The sequence below is a fragment of the Bombina bombina genome, chromosome 7 (assembly GCF_027579735.1).
Source record: "Bombina bombina isolate aBomBom1 chromosome 7, aBomBom1.pri, whole genome shotgun sequence".
Lineage (NCBI taxonomy): Eukaryota > Metazoa > Chordata > Amphibia > Anura > Bombinatoridae > Bombina > Bombina bombina.
The window spans coordinates 115,954,484-115,976,874 of NC_069505.1; the positions used below are offsets into that span (position 1 = coordinate 115,954,484).

The window sequence follows — 22,391 nt, forward strand, 5'->3', positions numbered from 1 at the left end:
TCTACATAGTCTTTCAAGCGCGCTCCCGGTATTTTAAAGGGATATGAAACCCAAATTTTACTTTAGTGATTTAGAAATTTTCCAATTTACTTATATTAGCCTATTTGCTTTATTCCCTTGATATCCTTTCTTGAAAAGTACATATAAATAGGCTCAGTAGCTGCTGATTGGTGGCAGCACATAGATACCTAAACACCAGTGTGCATTGCTATTTCTTCAACAAAGATTTCTGAAGAATTAAACAAATTAAATAACAGAAGTAAATTTAAAGTTGTTTAAAATTATACAGTCTATTTGTTAAGTGCACCAAAGGCATCAAACCAACACTGCATTAAAAGTATCTCTCGTTGAGAAATTTATTTAAAAAAAAAGTGATTTAAGAGACTTTGTAAAGTTTTGACAAAGTTACCACCAAAAAAGTGATAGAGCACTATTTATTTATATTTACACATATATTAAATATATATATATATATATATATATATATATATATATATATAAATATAATATAATATATATATATATATATATATATATATATATATATATATATATATATATATATATATATATATATATATATATATAATATCTCACAAGATTTCATATTTTGTATTTATAAAATACTTAGAGTGTTGTGGAAACATAAAAGTAAAATAAAGAGGTTACATCAAAAGTAGGGAAGTGTCCTAGTACAAATGGGACCACCACTCTAAATTGGAACGTAATAATTTTAAAACGGCATTGAAAAGGAGATTCTGAATTAAATCGTTCTTAAAATTAAACCTAGGTAGGCTCAAGAGCAGCAATGCACTACTGGGAGCTAGTTGTTGATTGGTTGCTCCACTTGTATACCTCTTGTCATTGGCTGACAAATATTATAGAAGTTTTATAAAATGTAAGGCGATTTATTTCCCTTTAATTAGAGAACATTACACACTTGTTAGAATGATGTATTCAAAGCAAGCAATAGCCTGAGAATAACAGATGTATTTTATTTAAATTTTATTAATTTAAATATTGTTAAAATAACTAGCCATAAAGCAAATCAGTGCTGCCATTTTGTAACCTAGGTTCACTTCTCTGTTGAGGTCAATTATAAAAACAGTTACATATAGGTCTCTGGAATGTGCAACCAATGACTGTGAAATAAATAATGAAAGTATATTGGAAATTTGTTTTGCTACATATAATTAAAACATTTTAGATTACAATCTGTGTTTACTATTCCTTTAACACTTCAGTCCTCCAACTCTCATATAAGTTCATCTTTTAAGGATATTTCAGGTTTGGTTAATCGATAGATTAGATAGATAGATAGATAGATAGATAGATAGATAGATAGATAGATAGATAGATATACACACACATATACATAAATACATACATATGGGTATATCATTATTTTGTAGCTTTAAGTGGATGGACAAACAATGCATTCCAGTATACTGTGCTATAAGTCACTAAGGGAATAATAAGTAGGTCATTGATAAACTTAAAGGTTTGACTTTATGCCTGCTTGTATAAATTCACACCAACACATTTTTGTGCGAGTAAAGGAAACCGTTTTTTTAGGCCTGTAGTAGAGTTGCTCAAGAACTTGGAGTAACATAGGGGGGAAGCTGTTCGTAAATGGAGAGACAGGAAAGGGCTGACTTTGGACAGAATGCAGTAGAGCAGTGAAAGATTGTTGGTTTGCACTAGGCTGTTTCGTTAGCTGCCAAATGCAGAAGAAGGTGGCCACTTGTGGTATTTGGCTCTTTTCAAGCCATATTTCTTCTTGAGAAAGTGCAACATACTAAGATCTGTGCAAATCCAGATATTAGTGTGTTGCACTTACACTAGAAGAAATACGGCTCCAAAAAGAGCTGAATGCAGTGAGTGGCCGCATTTGGCAGCCAACGAAATTGCAGAATGCACATGCCTATTGTGCACTATTCTATTCCTCCACCAATTTAATAACAGTCTGCCCACACTTAGTAAAGGGGTAAAATTACCAGGTTTGCGGAGTTGGGTGGTTTATGTCATAGCAAGGGGACAGTTATGACTTTGCCTTTGGTATATGTTTTGGAAGTGCTGCGAAATTAGAAGGCAGGGCGGATTTGATTTAAATCACTAGTCAGTAAGCTTCAATTTACATCATGGCTTTCTACATAAATGTTTTATTTTTAAAATAGTAACTTTAATGATTATGTTTCTTGTTATACCAGAAAATTACTGATTTAGTTATTTATCATCAGAAATACATAGATAATTGTGAAATGATTGGGTAGCAAACTTAACATTAAGTATACAGTTATCGAGCACAAAAATCAGAAGACATTTACATAAATCATAAGGGCAGAGGGCCCTGCCCTTAAGACACTGTAAGCCATCTTTTCATAAAATGATCAACAGGACAGGTGGACTTGTAAGCTTACATTCTATAGGATTTGATCAACTTTTCAGCTGTACTTTATTGAAAGGAGAAAAATGATTACCTTAACAAGAACAATTTATATAGTTTTATTTAAAGGGACACTGAACCCAGTTTTTTCTTTCGTGATTTAGATAGAACATACAATTTTAAGCAACTTTCTAATTTACTCCTATAATCAATTTTTTTCCGTTCTCTTATTTGAAAAAGAAGGCATCTAAGCTTTTTGGTTCAGTACTCTAAACAGCACTTTATTGGTGGATGAATGTATCCACCAATCAGCAAGGACAACCCAGGTTGTTCACCAAAAATGGGCCGGCATCTAAATTTACATTCTTGCATTTCAAATAAAGATACTAAGAGAATAAAGAAAATTTGATAATAGGAGAAAATAAGAAAGTTACTTACAATTTCATGCTCTATCTGAATCACGAAATAAAAATTTTCTGGCTTCAGTGTCCCTTTAACTAAACTAGTTATTACCTTAACAATTAAATTGTTTTATTTAAGTAAAATACCATTATAGGCCTCACTTTCAGTTTTACTACTTGCTCCCTCCCTCCTCACACTTAGGTCCTTCTGCAGATCTATTCCACTCCAAATCTTCTTTTCATTGAGCTTCTTGAAACTTAGTAAGGGGTTGAGTCTGTTTATGTAGTAAAGTCAAAATTAAACTTTCATTATTCAGATGGAAAGTTGGTTAAAACTACGTTATAACACACTTCTATCTCATTTGCTTTATTCTCTTGTAATTCCTATGTATGATCAGGAGCAGTAATGCACTACTGGGAAATAGCTTCCGATTGGTGGATGCACATATATACCTCTTGTCAATGACTCACCCAATGTGTTCCAATAGCTCCAAGTATTGCATTGCTGTCCCTTGAACAAAAAAGGTACCAAGAGAATGAACACATTGGATAATAGAAGTAAACTGGAAAGCGATTATAAATTGTAAGATCTATCTGAATCATGAAAGAAAAAAATTGGGTGTATGGCCCTTTATTTCTCAACTCTATATGTTTATTTTATAACATTGTTGCTGTAAAGAAGAAGCATGCAATTTCTACTAACACAAATTCTTCTTTATAGGAAAAAAAAAACATCCACAATATCTTACAGAAACCTCAGAGAGAGCGTGACATTGTGAGTGGTTTAAAGTAATTCATTAACAAAAAAATTGTATTACAGCCATGAATATACAGCCTTATGTTACATTATTAAAAACTAATCTTTTCAGAATGAATAACCTTTGGATTTTAAACGTAGAAAGCAATCTTTAGAACTTTCCTCAAAAAAATTAAAAAAACATAATTTATGTAAGAACTTACCTGATAAATTCATTTCTTTCATATTAGCAAGAGTCCATGAGCTAATGACGTATGGGATATACATTCCTACCAGGAGGGGCAAAGTTTCCCAAACCTCAAAACGCCTATAAATACACCCCTCACCACACCCACAATTCAGTTTAACGAATAGCCAAAAAGTGGGGTGATAAGAAAGGAGAGAAAGCATCAACAAGGAATTGGAATAATTGTGCTTTATACCAATACCAATTAAGACTCCAAGGAGGAGAAATTGGCTTAATGACAGGCTTGATACGAACCAAAGCCTGAACAAAACAATGAATATCAGAAAGATTAGCAATTTTTTCTGTGAAACAGCACAGAAAGAGCAGAGATTTGTCCTTTCAAGGAACTTGCAGACAAAACCTTATGAATAAACTATAAAATCCTAGGAATTCTTAAAGAATGCCAAGAGAAATTATGAGAAGAGCATCATAAGATGTAAGTCTTCCAAACTCGATAATCTTTCTAGACACAGATTTACGAACCTGCAACACAGTATTAATCACGGAGTCAGAGAAACCTCTATGACTAAGCGTTTTAATTTCCATACCATCAAATTTAATAATTTGATTTCCTGACGGAAAAACGAATCTTAAGGTCTGGCCTAAATGAAAGTGACCATGGTTGGCAACTGGACATCCGAACAAGAACCATATACCAAAACCTGAGCGGCCATGCTGGAGCCACCAGCAGCACAAACGATTGCTCCATGATGATTTTGAAAAATCACTCTTAAAAAGAAGAACCAGAAGGAGCAAAAATATAGGCAGATTGATAACTCCAAGGAAGTGCCAATGCATACACTGCTTCCGTCTGAGGATCCCCGGACCTTGTTTAGATGAGATGCCATCAGAACTATTACTGGAAACCCTCACGTCTGAACAATTTGAAAAAACACATCTGGGTAAGATACCATTCTCCCGGATGTAAAGCTTGATTGACAGAGATAATCCGCTTCCCAATTGTCTAAACCTGGGATATGGACTGCAGAAATTAGACAGGAGCTGAATTTAGCCCAAGCAAGTATCCGAGATACTTCTTTCACAGCTTAAGGACTGAGAGTCCCACCCTGATGATTGACATACGCCACAGTTGTGACATTGTCTGTCTGAAAAACAATAACGTCTCTCTCTTCAAAAAGAAGCCAAAACTGACGAACTCTGAGAATGCACAGAGTTCCAAAATATTGAATGGTAATCTCGCCTCCTGAGATTTCCAAACCCCTTGTGCTGACAGAGATCCCCAGACAGCCTCCCAACCTAAAAGACTCGCATCTGTAGTGATCAAGGTCCAGGTTGGATGAATCAAAGAGACCCGTAGAACTATATGATGGTGATCTAACCACCAAGTCAAAGATAGTTGAACATTGGAATTCAAAGATATTAAAAATGATATCCTTGAATCCCTGCACCATTAATTCAGCATAAGGATAAATTTATCCACCAATCAGCAAGAACAACCCAGGATGTTCACCAAAAATGGGCCGGCATCTAAACTTACATTTTTCCATTTCAAATAAAGATACCAAGAGAATGAAGAACATTTGATAATAGGAGTAAATTAGAAAGTTGCTTAAAATTTCATGCTGAATCTGTATCATGAAATAATTTTTTTGGGTACAGTGTCCCTTTAACAATGCTAAAACAAATCATAATCCGATACTTGTTGCACTAAAGTATCCAACCAGAAAGTTGAAGCATTTGCAACATCAGCCAAGTAAATTGCAGGCCTAAGAAAAGGACCTGAAATAAAATATTTTTCCTTAAATAAGATACAAGTTTCCCATCTGAAGGAAAAAAATAAATACTATTTTCTATAGGAATAGTAGTATGTTTAGCAAGAGTAGAGATAGCCCCATTAACTTTGGGGATCTTTCCTCAAAACTTTTAAACTAACTGCCGGCAAAGGATACAATTTAAAAACCTTAAAGAAGGAATAAAAGAAGTCCAAGGCCTACTCCATTCCCTAGTATCATGAACTGGGAAAAAACATAATTTATGTAAGAACTTACCTGATAAATTCATTTCTTTCATATTAGCAAGAGTCCATAAGCTAGTGACGTATGGGATATACATTCCTACCAGGAGGGGCAAAGTTTCCCAAACCTCAAAATGCCAACAAATACACCCCTCACCACACCCACAATTCAGTTTAACGAATAGCCAAGAAGTGGGGTGATAACAAAGGAGCGAAAGCATCAAAAATAAGGAATTGGAATAATTGTGCTTTATACAAAAAAAATCATAACCACCACAAAAAAAGGTGGGCCTCATGGACTCTTGCTAATATGAAAGAAATTAATTTATCAGGTAAGTTCTTACATAAATTATGTTTTCTTTCATGTAATTAGCAAGAGTCCATGAGCTAGTGACGTATGGGATAATAAATACCCAAGATGTGGAACTTCCACGCAAGAGTCACTAGAGAGGGAGGGATAAAATAAAGACAGCCAATTCCGCTGAAAAATAATAATCCACAAAATAATAATCCACAACCCAATAATTTTAACAATAAAAAAAACTGAAATTATAAGCAGAAGAATCAAACTGAAAAAGCTGCCTGAAGTACTTTTCTACCAAAAACTGCTTCAGAAGAAGAAAACACATCAAAATGGTAGTATTTAGTAAAAGTATGCAAAGAAGACCAAGTTGCTGCTTTGCAAATCTGATCAACAGAAGCTTCATTCCTAAACGCCCAGGAAGTAGAAACTGACCTAGTAGAATGAGCCGTAATTCTTTGAGGTGGGGATTTACCCGACTCCACATAAGCATGTTGAATCAAAGACTTTAACCAAGATGCCAAAGAAATGGCAGAGGCCTTCTGACCTTTTCTGGACCCAGAAAAGATAACAAATAGACTAGAAGTCTTTCTAAAATCTTTAGTAGCTTCAACATAATATTTCAAAGCTCTTACTACATCCAAAGAAGGTAAAGATCTCTCCTTTGAATTCGTAGGATTAGGACACAATGAAGGAACAACAATTTCTCTACTAATGTTGATAGAATTCACAACCTTAGATAAAAATTTAAATGAAGTCCGCAACACTGCCTTATCCTGATGAAAAATCAGAAAAGGAGATTCACAAGAAAGAGCAGATAACTCAGAAACTCTTCTAGCAGAAGAGATCGCCAAAAGGAACAGAACTTTCCAAGAAAGTAATTTAATGTCCAGAGAATGCATAGGTTCAAACGGAGGGGCTTGTAAAGCCCTCAGAACCAAATTAAGACTCCAAGGAGGAGAGATTGATTTAATGACAGGTTTGATACGAACCAAAGCCTGTACAAAACAATGACTATCAGGAAGATTAGCAATCTTTCTGTGAAAAAGAACAGAAAGAGCAGAGATTTGTCCTTTCAAGGAACTTGCAGACAAACCTTTATCAAAACCATCCTGAAGTAACTGTAAAATTCTAGGAATTCTAAAAGAATGCCAGGAGAATTTATGAGAAGAACACCAAGAAATGTAAGTCTTCCAGACTCGATAATAAATCCTCCTAGACACAGATTTACGAGCCTGTAACATAGTATTAATTACTGAGTCAAAGAAACCTCTATGACTAAGAATCAAGCGTTCAATTTCCATACCTTCAAATTTAATGATTTGAGATCCTGATGAAAAAAAGGGCCTTGAGATAGAAGGTCTGGTCTTAACGGAAGAGTCCAAGATTGGCAACTGGCCAATCCGAATGAGATCCGCATACCAAAACCTGTGAGGCCATGCTGGAGCCACCAGTAGTACAAACGAACGTTCCACTGCCTCCGCCTGAGGATCCCTGGATCTGGACAGATACCTGGGAAGTTTCTTGTTTAGATGAGAGGCCATCAGATCTATTTCTGGAAGTCCCCAGATTTGAACAATCTGAAGAAATACCTCTGGGTGAAGGGACCATTCGCCCAGATGTAACGTCTGGCGACTGAGATAATCCGCTTCCCAATTGTCTACACCTGGGATGTGAACCGCAGAGATTAGACAGGAGCTGGATACCGCCCATACAAGTATCCGAGATACTTCTTTCATAGTCTGAGGACTGTGAGTCCCACCCTGATGATTGACATATGCCACGGTTGTGACGTTGTCTGTCTGAAAACAAATAAACTATTCTCTCTTCAGAAGAGGCCAGAACTGAAGAGCTCTGAAAATCGCACGGAGTTCCAAAATGTTGATTGGTAATCTCGCCTCCTGAGATTCCCAAACCCCCTGCGCTGTCAGAGATCCCCATACAGCTCCCCAACCTGACAGACTCGCATCTGTTGAGATCACAGTCCAGGTTGGACGAACAAAAGAAGCCCCTTGGACTAAACGATGGTGATCTATCCACCACGTCAGAGAGTGTCGTACATTGGGATTTCAGGATATTAATTGTGATATCTTTGTATAATCCCTGCACCATTGGTTCAGCATACAAAGCTGAAGAGGTCGCATGTGAAAACGAGCAAAGGGAATCGCATCCAATGCAGCAGTCATAAGACCTAGAATTTCCATGCATAAGGCTACCGAAGGGAATGATTGAGACTGAAGGTTTCGATAAGCTGAAACCAATTTCAGACGCCTCTTGTCCGTCAGAGACAGAATCAAGAACACTGAATCCATCAGGAAACCTAAAAAGGTTACCCTTGTCTGAGGAAACAAACGAACTTTTTGGTAAATTGATCCTCCAACCATGTTCTTGAAGAAACAACACTTATAAAAGACTGAAAAGGTTCTTTCTAGAGAAAATGAGCAAAGAGAATTGAATCCAATGCTGTGGCCATAAGACCTAAAACTTCTATGCATATATAGCAACTGAAGGAAATAATAGAGACTAAAGGTACCGATAGACGGAACCCAATAACATTATCCCTTGTCTGATAGAGACAAGGACAGTGACACAAACTATCTGGAAACCTAAAAAAGGTGACCCTTGTGTGAGGGATCAAGAGCTTTAGAAAAGAAGATCCTCTAACTATGTCCTGAAGAGTAAGTGAATAATATGAGATTCCGCATCCTCAGAAAATAATCTGAATGAAAACTGAAAATATGCATTTATTGTATCTAATGAAAACAAATAATGCTATCAAAGACCATAAAAAGGCAAAATAGTTTGAATAAAACTCCAAAACCCGGTTCCTCAAAAGAAACTGGAAGAAATACCCCAGAAGATTCCAGGTCTGAGCAGCGCTTGAACCCCATGGGTGCCCAGCCATGCTTCAACAGTACCCAAAATATATAGGACAGAAACACAGTTAAAGAAAGTGTTAGCCTTGCTGGAATAAAATCAAAGAAATTTTGGACAAAATAAATTTCAAAGAAGCATTAACCTGCCCCTTACCAGCCAAGCTGGAATACGGCACGTACATCGCAAAATTAGGGAGCCGATTTCGAACTCCAATTATAGACATGTTACTTGGGAAAGAACTCAGGAATTCGTTCCTTAATAAGAACAACCAAACTAGTATAAGCTTAAAGTTTTAGTCTTAGAACTCAACCTTGAAGCCCAGAGTAACAGTTAAGAATTGAATCCAATTCTAAAACAAATAATTGATTATCTTAGAACAAAGGAAATATGGAATTTTTTTTTTTTTTTTTAAATCACAAAATTCTTCTAGCTAAAAAAGCTAAAGACATAGATTAACCCTCATTTGTGAAAATATTCAATAAAATGAAGACACAAATGAAATTATTAGCATGATAGTCCGGTTTAAAGGACCAGCCAATACAGTGGACTTGCATAATCAATAAATGCAAAACAACAAGACAAATGCAACAGCACCTAGTCTAGTAAATGTTGTCCCTTTAACAATGCTAAAATAAATCATAATCTGATACTTGATCTTAAAGTAAACAGAGAAAATGAAGCAATTGCAATATCCAAATAAATCACAGGACCAAGAAAAGTACCTGAAACTAAATAATTTTCCATAAATAAGATACAACTATATAAAGGAAAATAAATTCTATTTTGCTATAGAAACAATAGCATAATTAGTAGAATTAGAGATAGCCCCAATAAATTGGAGAACCCTCCAAATTGAATTTAACTGCTGGCAAAGAATATAGTTTAAAACCTTTGAAGAAGGAATAAAAGAAAATTCTCAGCCTATTCCATTCCCTAGTATAGGGAATTGGAAAGAAAACCTCTAAAGAAATAAATAGGCAGAAATAATGTCAGCTAGTCTTAAAGAACTAGTTACCTTAATATCCAAAATAATCAACACCTTTTCAACAAAGAACAAATGTACTTTAATAATTGAAAAATAATAAAAAAGTAGATTTGTTAGTGTCAATATCTGATGAAGAAAATTTCTGAAAAAAACATCATCAGAGAAGGATAAATCAGTATGTTGTTGGTCATTTGAAACTTCAATAATTAAAAAAGAAGTGAAAAAGACCTAAAAATTTTATTAGAAGGCACAAAGTCAGACAAAGCCTTTAACATAGAATCAGAAAAATATTTCTTACAAGTCTTCTAAATATTTCTTGTAAGAAAAGAAAATATATAAAGCATAAATACTAATGGATTCCGCATGTAAAAGTATAACATAATATCTTATTACAAACCATAGCTAAAGATAAACATTTATAACATTTAAAATAAATGAACTTAGCTTTGGTAGAACTGAAACTCAGTTAAGCGTTTTTCCAAAAGTGGCTTCTGATTCAGAGTCCATTTGAGACATCTTGCAATATGTAATAGAAAAAACAACATATAAAGCAAAATTGATCAAATTCCTTAAATGACAGTTTCAGGAATGGGAAAAAATGCCAATGAACAAGCTTCTAGCAACCAGAAGCAATAAATAAAGAGACTTAAATATTGTGGAGACAACAATGCCGCTCAAATTTTTTAGCGCCAAAAAAGCCACCCACATTATTTGGCGCCTAAATGCTTTTGGCGCCAAAAATGGCGCCACGTTTTTGACGTCCAAAAACGTCAAAAAAATAACGCAACTTCCGGCGACACGTATGACGCCGGAAATGACAAGAACATTTTTGCGCCAAGAAAGTCCGCGCCAAGAATGATGCAATAAAATGAAGCATTTTCAGCCCCCGCGAGCCTAACAGCCCACAGGAAAAAAAGTCAAATTTTAAGGTAAGAAAAAAATTGAATTATTCATATGCATTATCCAAAATATGAAACTGACTGTCTGAAAATAAGGAACGTTGAACATCCTGAATCAAGGCAAATAAATGTTTAAATACATATATTTAGAACTTTATATAAAAGTGCCCAACCATAGCTTAGAGTGTCACAGAAAATAAGACTTACTTACCCCAGGACACTCATCTACATGTAGTAGAAAGCCAAACCAGTACTGAAACGAGAATCAGTAGAGGTAATGGTATATATAAGAGTATATCGTCGATCTGAAAAGGGAGGTAAGAGATGAATCTCTACGACCGATAACAGAGAACCTATGAAATAGACCCCGTAACAGGAGATCATTGAATTCAAATAGGCAATACTCCCTTCACATCCCTCTGACATTCACTGCACGCTGAGGGGAAAACCGGGCTCCAACCTGCTGCGGAGCGCATATCAACGTAGAATCTAGCACAAACTTACTTCACCACCTCCATAGGAGGCAAAGTTTGTAAAACTGATTTGTGGGTGTGGTGAGGGGTGTATTTATAGGCATTTTGAGGTTTGGGAAACTTTGCCCCTCCTGGTAGGAATGTATATCCCATACGTCAATAGCTCATGGACTCTTGCTAATTACATGAAAGAAAAATGAATATTCATATGCATTATCCCAAATAATGAAACTGACTGTCTGAAATAAGGAATATTGATCATCCTGAATCATGGCAAATATAAGTTTAAAGACATATATTTAGAACTTTATAAATAAAGTGCCCAACCATAGCTTAGAGTGTCACAAAAAATAAGATTTACTTACCCCAGGACACTCATCTACATATAGTAGATAGCCAAACCAGTACTAAAACGAGAATTAGTAGAGGTAATCGTACATAAGAGTATATCGTCGATCTGAAAGGGGAGGTAAGAGATGAATCTCTACGACCGATAACAGAGAACCTATGAAATAGATCCTGTAGGAGGAGACCATTAAATTCAAATAGGCAATACTCTCTTCACATCCCTCTGACATTCACTGCACACTGAGAGGAAAACCGGGCTCCAGCCTGCTGCGATGCGCATATCAACGTAGAATCTAGCACAAACTTACTTCACCACCTCCACGGGAGGCAAAGTTTGTAAAACTGAATTGTGGGTGTGGTGAGGGGTGTATTTGTAGGCATTTTGAGGTTTGGGAAACTTTGCCCCTCCTGGTAGGAATGTATATCCCATACGTCACTAGCTCATGGACTCTTGCTAATTCCATGAAAGAAAACCTCTGAAGAAACCACAGGAGGTTAATGAGCAGAATTTAAATGTTAGCTAGTCTTAAATCAAAAGAACTAGACTCCTCAATATCCAATATAATCAACACCTTTACAACAACGAATGTACTCTATTTAAAAATAAAAAAGTAGATTTGTTAGTGTCAAATATCTGATGAAGTATATTCTAAATGAGAAAAAACATCATCAGAGAAGGATAATTTAGTATGTTGTCGGACATTTGAAAATTCATCAACTAAATGAGAAGTTTAAAAAAGACCTATAAATTTTATTAGAAGGCGGGATGTCAGACTAAGCCTTTAGGATAGAATCAGAAAAACATTCTCAGATTCCTAGGTGTATATTGTACATTAGATGTAAAAAGAATAGCAATAGATAATGCTTAAATACTAATGGACTCTGCATGTAAAAGTTTATCATGATAACTTATTACAAACCATAGCTAAAGATAAAATTCATAACATTAAAATAAATGAACTTAGCTTTGGTAGGACTGATATCAGTAATTGGGAATCCAACAGTATTTTCTGATACAGGAACAGTTTTTGGAATATCTTGCAATATGTAATAGAAAAACAACATATAAAGCACAATTATCAAACTCCTTAAATGTTTCAGGAATGGGAAAAAATGCAAACAGAACAAGCTTCTAGAAACCAGAAGCAACTAAAAAGTGAGACTTAAATAATGTAAAAAAACTGGCGCCAAGTATGACGCCCACATATTTTTTGGCGGCAAAAACGTCTAACAAACACGAGAGTCAAAAATGATGCAACTACGTGAAAACTTCCGGCGTCAACTACGACGCCGGAAACGACGTCATTGACGTCAAACAAACGTCAATCTCGCGCCAAAAATTACGCAATAAATTCTAGCATTTTTTGCACCCGCGAGCCTAACAGCCTGCAGTTTAAAGGAAAAAAAGTCAATTGAAAATTGAAGGTAAGAAAAATATTTCATTCATATGCATTTTCCCAAAAAATGAAACTGACAGTCTGAAAGAAGGAAAATAAACTGATTGACCTGAATCATAGCAAATATAAGTATAAAACATATATTTAGAACTTTACATATAAAGTGCCAAACCATAGCTGAGAGTGTCATAAATAAAATAAGACTTACTTACCCAAAGACACTCATCTACATAAAGTAGATAGCCAAACCAGTACTGAAACAAGAATCAGTAGAGGTAACGGTATATAAGAGTATATCGTCTATCTGAAAAGGGAGGTAGGAGAAGAAATCTCTACAACCGATAACAGAACCTATGAAATAGATCCCCTAGAGGAAGACCACGCTATTCAAATAGGCAATACTCTCTTCACATCCCTCTGACATTCACTGCACTCTGAGAGGAAAACCGGGCTTCAACGTAGAAATCTAGCACAAACTTACTTCACCACCTCCATGGGAGGCAAAGTTTGTAAAGCTGAATTGTGGGTGTGGTGAGGGGTGTATTTATAGGCATTTGGAGGTTTTGGAAACTTTGCCCCTCCTGGTAGGAATGTATATCCCATACGTCACTAGCTCATTGACTCTTGCCAATTACATAAAAGAAAAAAAAGAAATTAAAAAAAAAAAAAAAAACACCCTTAGCGCCCCCCCAACAAAAAAACTGATTTTTACCCACCCTGTTGCTAGGTGACTTCTAACCAACACTGTTTTTTTCCCTGGTCAAACAGATCCAGAGTTAACCGTGTTGTCAGTATGTGAAGTGGTTGGCAGAGACTTGGAAAAATATACTTGTCCCTATGTGGTAACTGTCTAGGTTGGTGGGACAGAAGCCATCTATGTTTCTTTTTACTCTAACTTAATCACTACAGTAGCTGTGTCGATCATATTTGACTATAGTCTGTTTATTCCAGGAAACTAGACTAGAAACTACATGAGAAATGTGTGTAATATGGTGGTAAATGTTGGCTAATAAAATGTTATGATATGGCAAATGCTGCAAACATTCATTTGATGGGATTCTAATAGGCAACCACATACTGCATCACAACACAGGAGCATAAGGGCTAACAGTTACCTTTACACAATAGATACTCAAAGACATTGTTCAGTTTCAAAACTTTTACAATACAGGGAGTGCAGAATTATTAGGCAAATGAGTATTTTGACCACATCATCCTCTTTATGCATGTTGTCTTACTCCAAGCTGTATAGGCTCGAAAGCCTACTACCAATTAAGCATATTAGGTGATGTGCATCTCTGTAATGAGAAGGGGTGTGGTCTAATGACATCAACACCCTATATCAGGTGTGCATAATTATTAGGCAACTTCCTTTCCTTTGGCAAAATGGGTCAAAAGAAGGACTTGACAGGCTCAGAAAAGTAAAAAATAGTAAGATATCTAGCAGAGGGATGCAGCACTCTTAAAATTGCAAAGCTTCTGAAGCGTGATCATCGAACAATCAAGCTTTTTATTCAAAATAGTCAACAGGGTCGCAAGAAAAACCAAGGCGCAAAATAACTGCCCATGAACTGAGAAAAGTCAAGCGTGCAGCTGCCAAGATTCCACTTGCCACCAGTTTGGCCATATTTCAGAGCTGCAACATCACTGGAGTGGCCAAAAGCACAAGGTGTGCAATACTCAGAGACATGGCCAAGGTAAGAAAGGCTGAAAGACGACCACCACTGAACAAGACACACAAGCTGAAACGTCAAGACTGGGCCAAGAAATATCTCAAGACTGATTTTTCTAAGGTTTTATGGACTGATGAAATGAGAGTGAGTCTTGATGGGCCAGATGGATGGGCCCTTGGCTGGATTGGTAAAGGGCAGAGAGCTCCAGTCCGACTCAGAGGCCAGCAAGGTGGAGGTGGAGTACTGGTTTTGGCTGGTATCATCAAAGATGAGCTTGTGGGGCCTTTTCGGGTTGAGGATGGAGTCAAGCTCAACTCCCACTCCTACTGCCAGTTTCTGGAAGACACCTTCTTCAAGCAGTGGTACAGGAAGAAGTCTGCATCCTTCATGAAAAACATGATTTTCATGCAGGAAAATGCTCCATCACACGCGTCCAAGTACTCCATAGCGTGGCTGGCAAAAAAGGGTATAAAAGAAGAAAATCTAATGACATGGCCTCCTTGTTCACCTGATCTGAACCCCATTGAGAACCTGTGGTCCATCATCAAATGTGCGATTTACAAGGAGGGAAAACAGTACACCTCTCTGAACAGTGTCTGGGAGGCTGTGGTTGCTGCTGCACGCAATGTTGATGGTGAACAGATTAAAACACTGACAGAATCCATGGATGGCAGGCTTTTGAGTGTCCTTGCAAAGAAAGGTGGCTATATTGGTCACTGATTTGTTTTTGTTTTGTTTTTGAATGTCAGAAATGTATATTTGTGAATGTTGAGATGTTATATTGGTTTCACTAGTAAAAATAAATAATTGAAATGGGTATATATTTGTTTTTTGTTAAGTTGCCTAATAATTATGCACAGTAATAGTCACCTGCACACACAGATATCCCCCTAAAATAGCTATAACTAAAAACAAACTAAAAACTACTTCCAAAACTATTCAGCTTTGATATTAATGAGTTTTTTTGGGTTCATTGAGAACATGGTTGTTGTTCAATAATAAAATTAATCCTCAAAAATACAACTTGCCTAATAATTCTGCACTCCCTGTATATGAATGACATGACCATGAGGAAATGAACAGATGTTTTAGCAGAACTAATTTTGATTGAAACTCCCTAAATAGAACACTTAATACAGCATTGCAACGTTTGCTAACAGAAAGGAAACTAAACTCTTTATTCCAATGGTAGCTGCAGCAAAAATTCTAAAATGTCTCTTGTTATAATCTAGGTCACTTGGCAATCAAAGAATTTAGGTCTACAGTGTGTCTTGAAATTGGCTTCTCAAGCTGCTCCGTCATATGGTTGCTGCTTGAGGGGGGGTTGTTTCTTTCACATTCAAGCTGTTCAGCACTGAACTGCTAAAGAAGAAAATCGTCTTTGCCGCACAAGGTCTAAGCTCTTCCCTATTCAACAGCAACTCAAGCAGAAAACATGCACTTAGCCACATAAAATAGAGTCAAGAGTCTTAAACAACGCAGACTAATATTCAACCATGGAAACATGGAGGATCTGTGCTGAACATCTGTTCAGATGCTGGCATCTAAAAGGGTTTCACAAAACCAGATTTTACTGTTCTCCAAACAGGAGATACTAATAACTGTATTAATATTATGTCACTTTTCTTCCCTCAACTCTGAGGCATGTTCTCTAAATCCTTTTGACAGATAACTGGCAGATGATAAATTATTACCCACCATAATGGTAACCAACTTTCTTAAACTATAAAAGATGAACGGAAGAGTTGGCCCAACCAAATCTAATAGCAGTAGATCCTAAGGACTGAACAGGTTACCAGTTAGCCAATAAGATTACCGAGTTTGACAATTGGACAATGTCATGAAGACCTCATGATTTTAGGTTGTGAAGGGTTAACTTTCTCTGTGTGTGTTAATTATTTTGTTTTTCCAGATGAGTAACTCTCCTAAAAAACAGACCTGTCATAAATAGCTTTTACATTTTGGTAGAGCAAATATTACAGACAACCAGAGACCTGGTGCCTCGAGTCAGTTTATGCCCCAAGATGTCAACAAAGAGCGATGCCAGACAGAGCCCCTCTTCATCACATAGCCATAAAGGTCAATTAAGGGCTACAGCTGAATCAAATCAGATTTTATCTAAATATTTTGCATTTAAGACCTCACTTACACTAGACATATATGGTACCAAATAAATTTGGATATTTCCTGTTTATCCATTATAGCGTTTCGGGGTTAGCATCAGCTGAATATAAAATATAGTGCAATATATAATTTCAGCTATATTAGGCATAAGTTTCATGGCACCTTGTAAAAACCCATCCCAGAATCCTCTGTGTGCTTTCCAGAAGGGGCATAGATAGCAACCTGATACTTCTGATATTACTTTTTTTGTAGAACTAAGAATTTTGTCATTCAGTGGGGAGCCAACCTGTGTTTTACTAAATGTCAAATTCTTTGCATTTCTTGGGGCTGGAAATACATTTTATCTTGCTAGTAGTGAGTAAATCTGATTCTGTTATTTTCTCACCTTGTACTTTAAACTGGTGTATTTCCGTTTTTGTAACCTCTTTTTTGTATGCACTATGACCATTTTTTTGTTCATAATACAAGTTAAATTATTAAGTTCTGCCTTTGTATGATACAAGAGTCAAGTAACGGAAAAGGCTGCTAGTACTTTTTTTTTTTTTTTTTAAATAGAATTTTACCAAAATTTTATTTTTGCAATCTATTAGGTTGGGGCAACCGAGGACTCCCTGTGCTAAAAGTGTTCTGGTGGTGGCAACTTACATAGTAGAGAATTAGTGTGTGTGGCAGTAAAAGGGTATTTATAATCATCGTTTAGATCTAGTGCAGACAGAAAGTGATTTAATGCTAACCCTTGCACCCACAAAAAACTACATCACTGACTCACTTTGAGTAGCTTGTTTGTCACAGTATCAACATCACAGTTATTCTATCTTAATAAATATGTGCTTGTTTATTCAGATCAAACAGTATCTTGTTAGTTCATAACAATGACTTACCATACATTTTGCCTTCATCTGATAAAATTATTTTCCTTCTCCCACATGGTGGATAAATAGCTAAAGCTTCCTGAAAGCTCTGTTCAATATCTGGACTCCAAACACCCTCTGCATCATTGTCCATAGGCTTATCTGCAGAATCACTCATTCTTTCAATGTCCTCGCCAGGGCTTTCGCTGCCGCTCCAGCTACTGGGCTCCATGGTGGCGCTTGGGTTATCCAAGCCGAGGCCTGGATGCTCTACCAAGAGAAACCTGAAAGAAAAGGAAAAAACAGGGAGGTTAAAATACATTGTGTGTATTTAGGGGAGGGGGGAGTATAACAAATTTACACAAACATATGGGGGTAAAAAAAAAAAAAGAAGCAGCTTAGCCATTGGAAATATTAAAGGGACATGGAACAATTTCATTTTCTTTAATGATTTAGATAGAGCATACAATTTTAAACAACTTCTAGTATCAAATTTGCTTCATTCTCTTGGTATCCTTTGTTAAGCAGCAGTGTACTACTGTGAGCTAACTGAAAATATCCGGTAAGCCAATAACAAGAAGGTATATATGTGCAGCCACCAATTGGCTGTTTCGCTCCCAGTTGTGCATTCCTGCTCCTGACCCTACCTAGGGGGTTGCTTTCAAAAACTGAGAATTATGCAAATTAGATAAGTAAATTGGAAGTTACCCAACATTGGATGTACTGATAGATTGAAAGATTTTGAATTTACTGTTGCTTTAAAACTCCATGCTCATCAGAATCATGAAAGTTGAATTCAAATCTGTGTGGGAATTCCCCTTCTGACTACTAGGAGGAGGCAAAAGACGCCCCAACACACCAGAGATTTAAATCCCTCCCACTTCACATGATCCTAAATCAACGATATAGCCAAGTAGACGAGGAAAATAGAAAAGCAGAAAAGATAAAGTGGAGCAAAGTGCAAAACAAGTTCTGCCACCACCTGAGTAAAAAGAAAGGGTGGGGCTCATAGACTCTCACCATCATGAAAGAAATGAATATATCAGGTAAGCATACATTTTGTTTTGTTTCATCAGATGTAACTATACAGCATGCAGAACTTTCCTGCCAAAGGCAGCCTTAGAAGAAGCATATACATCAAATTGATAAAACATAGAAAAAGTGTGTAAAGAAGGTTAAGTAGCTGCCTTAAAAATCTGATCAATAGAAGCATAGCTACAAAAAGCCCAGTGAATGTGGCAATAATAGTATTCAGTCCAGGCCCAAACAGAGATTTACCCTAGAACGGAAGAGAAATAAGTCTGCACTTAGAAACCATATTAGCAGATCAAAAATCTTGGTTATAAATTGAATATTCCCACATGTGATGACTTGTGGACTTTCACCATCTAATGAAAGAAATGTCTATGGAGCTGTGGTACTCAGATTCCCAAGATTTGTACAGCTTTGTATTAAAGGGACACAAAATTAAACTTTTTTTCTGTACAGCATCCAATCACATTGCGTGATGTACAGCACACAACGTGATTGGATGCCACACACACACACACAAAAAAAAAAAACAGTCTAGCAAGTGGCAGATGGAGGTACAATAAGAAAAGGATGAATGATTAAAGTATATTTTTTGAATGGAGCATACAAAGAACAAATTAAAGTTGCACTAAAAAATTTTTTTTTAGATTTTTTTGCACATTGACAGAATTTACCATCACTTAAAAAATAATATCCATACACCAAAGTAAGGAGGTCAGCTGTTGTAACAGCGCATACTATTTTTAAGTTGGCATAAGTTCACATAAGGATTTGCACAGTAACATATGGAGCAGCCTAGGAACATGGCACTGGAATAGGATACAACTACATTTTCATAGCATAAAGTCCAGGAACAGTAATCATCATACATTTGGAATATAATATGCATGACACATAAGTGACCCTTTTTAGTTAAAGATATGATGGGACTCGATAGCAAACATCCAGCAACTTTCCATTATATAAATAGCAATAGAACTCATTTCTTGCTCTAATCTTTTATAAAAGGACAGGAACTTTCATGAAGTAGCTAAAGCATAATTTACCACATTTTCCCAATTTACTATCAAATTTCCTTCACTCCTCTGGTGTCCTTTATGTGAGGACGTTGCCCTAAGCACTATATGGGAGCAGTGTTTGAAACAATATTTTTTACAATTGACAACATTGTTGCACACAATAGGACAGCAGTATTTTTAATAACATTGTTACAGATATTGTTGCAAACCCTGTTAACATAATGCTCAAGAAATTTACACACTCCTATGGTATGTGTTTCATAGTAACAAAACTAAATTTGCGAATATAACTACATTGAAATGTCTTAAAAAGGGACAGTAAAGTCATAATTATTTAATTTGCCTCCTCTTGTTATCCTTTGCTGAACGGTTTATCTAGGAAAGCTCAGGAGCAGCAAAGGACCTAGGTTCTAGCTGCTGATTGGTGGCTGCATATAAATAAACCGATTGAACACATGGGTGAGCCAATGACAGTTTAGAAATCAGTAGTGCATTGCTGCTCCTTCAACAAATGATACCAAGAGAATGAAGAAAATTTGATAATAGAAGTAAACTGGAAAGTTGTTTAAAATTAAATGTTCTACCTAAATCATGAAAGCTTTTTTTTTTATTTTTATGGCCCTTTAAAATTGAATGCTCTATCTGAATTTTGAGAGTTTCATTTTGACTTTCACGTTTCTTTAATGTCACATTTTGTACCTTTTAGACATTTATGTATTTTGTGGAATTCAGATTTCTGACCCTACGACATACTAAATAGTGATCGCTTGATTAGTACTGGAGATCATTCATGTGTGTCCCAAATTGGCCATAGCAATGGAGATAAACCATTACTCATGGTTTGTTTTTTATGGGTGACCAGCCAGACATTATTATTTAAAGGGACAGTCTACTCTAGAATTTTTATGGTTTAAAAATAGAGATAATCCGTTTATTACCCATTCCCCAGTTTAGCATAACCAACAGAGTTATACTAATATACTTTTTACGTCTGTGATTACCATGTGTCTAAGCCTCTGTAGGCTGCCCCCTTATTTTAGTTCTTTTGACATGCATTTTAGCCAATCAGTGCTGACTTCTAGGTAACTACTAGCACAATGTTATATCTATATGTCACACATGAACTAACGCCCTCTAGCTTTGAAAAAATTTCAAAATGCCCTGAGATAAAAGGAGGCCTTCAAGGGCTTAGAATATTAGCATATGAGCCTACCTAGGTTTGGCTTTCAACAAAGAATACCAAGAGAACAAAGAAAACTTGAAGATAAAAGTAAATTAGAAAGTTGTTTAAAATTGCATGCCCTATCTGAATCATTAAAGTGTAATTTTGACTAGACTGTCCCTTTAAGAGAAAAAAAAAAAAACCCTTTTAAAACATTTAGTTTGCAGATCTTTTGAAACCTAGAGACTGATGCATACGTTACAAACAAGATTAAAGGGACACTGAACCCAATTTTTTTCTTTTGTGATTCAGATAGAGCATGCAATTTTAAGCAACTTTCTAATTTACTCTTATTATCAATTTTTCTTCATTCTTTTGCTATCTTTATTTAAAAAAGAAGGCATCTAAGCTAAGGAGCCAGACAATTTTTGGTTCAGAACCTGGAAATCACTTGTTTATTGGTGGGTGAATTTATCCACCAATCAGCAAGAACAATCGAGGTTGTTCACCAAAAATGGTCCGGTATCTAAAAACTTACATTCTTTTCAAATAAAGATACCAAGAGAATGGAGAAAATTTGATAATAGGAGTAAATTAGAAAGTTGCTTAAAATTGCATGCTCTATCTGAATCACGAAAGAAAAAAATTGGGTTCAGTGTCCCTTTAAGGCCCCTTTTGTCAAGTGTGAAATACTAAATAATAATTGAAACCTGCTAGAAGTTGCAATTGCTTCCATGAGTGTTGCACGGTTTATTTATTTTTTGCATTGCTCAATAAACAGGCATTTAAATCTTTCAATCCACAGTTTTTCAAGCCCATTAAATTTTCTTTTCTCATTTTATCTCTATCGCAAGCGACACTTGCATTCTCTTTAAACAGTTGTATCTGACAATCACTGTTGAGCAGACAATCAAGTGGAGTTAGAAGCATATGTTTCGTGCAGAGTGTCAGTATGAACGGAAGCAATCTGCCGACACATGAAGAGAAGAGTTTTTAGAGCAGGGGTCTCCAACCAAGTCGTTTCTGAGCTTTGACCAATTTTAAGCAGCTCATACAACTTCTTCCAGCTGAGAGCAAAGTCTGCAGTTTTCTGGGTTATGGAAACAACAAAAAAATATATATACTTTAACCCCTAAGGTAGCAGTTTGCTGTATTATCTTTTAAAGGTCATCATTTAAAGTGCAAACTGATCATGATCATTTAAAATTGTGTGTGTGGGGGAGATCCAGTAGAAAATACACATCAATCTCTGTCTCATACTCTAGGGCCGTCCACCAGTAGTAAAGAGACTTCCTTTAGCTAGCAAGTTAGCATTAGTAGAAATAGATGATGGATACTTCTCTATGAATTGTAGCAAATTTGTAAATTTGAGCATTTGTCACCTAACATTTGCTTTCACATAAATTGATAACATAGTTTAAAACAAGTTTAGACCAAGCCCACAGCTACTGGCTACATCTATTGATCTGTTGCATTTCAGGTCAATCTTAAGACCATAGTCTGCG

At 36.0% G+C, this 22,391-nt stretch overlaps 1 protein-coding gene across 9 annotated transcripts in view; it reads right to left on the reverse strand.

Annotated features, from left to right (window-relative positions):
* Nucleotides 1-22,391, reverse strand: part of TEAD1 (TEA domain transcription factor 1) — a 559,482-nt gene that overhangs the window by 364,908 nt on the left and 172,183 nt on the right. For all 9 annotated transcript variants that reach the window (XM_053720256.1, XM_053720253.1, XM_053720254.1 and 6 more), the window contains exon 2: nucleotides 17,704-17,957. In XM_053720256.1, the coding sequence (XP_053576231.1) occupies nucleotides 17,704-17,957 (254 nt within the window). The remainder of the gene's footprint in view (nucleotides 1-17,703; nucleotides 17,958-22,391) is intronic.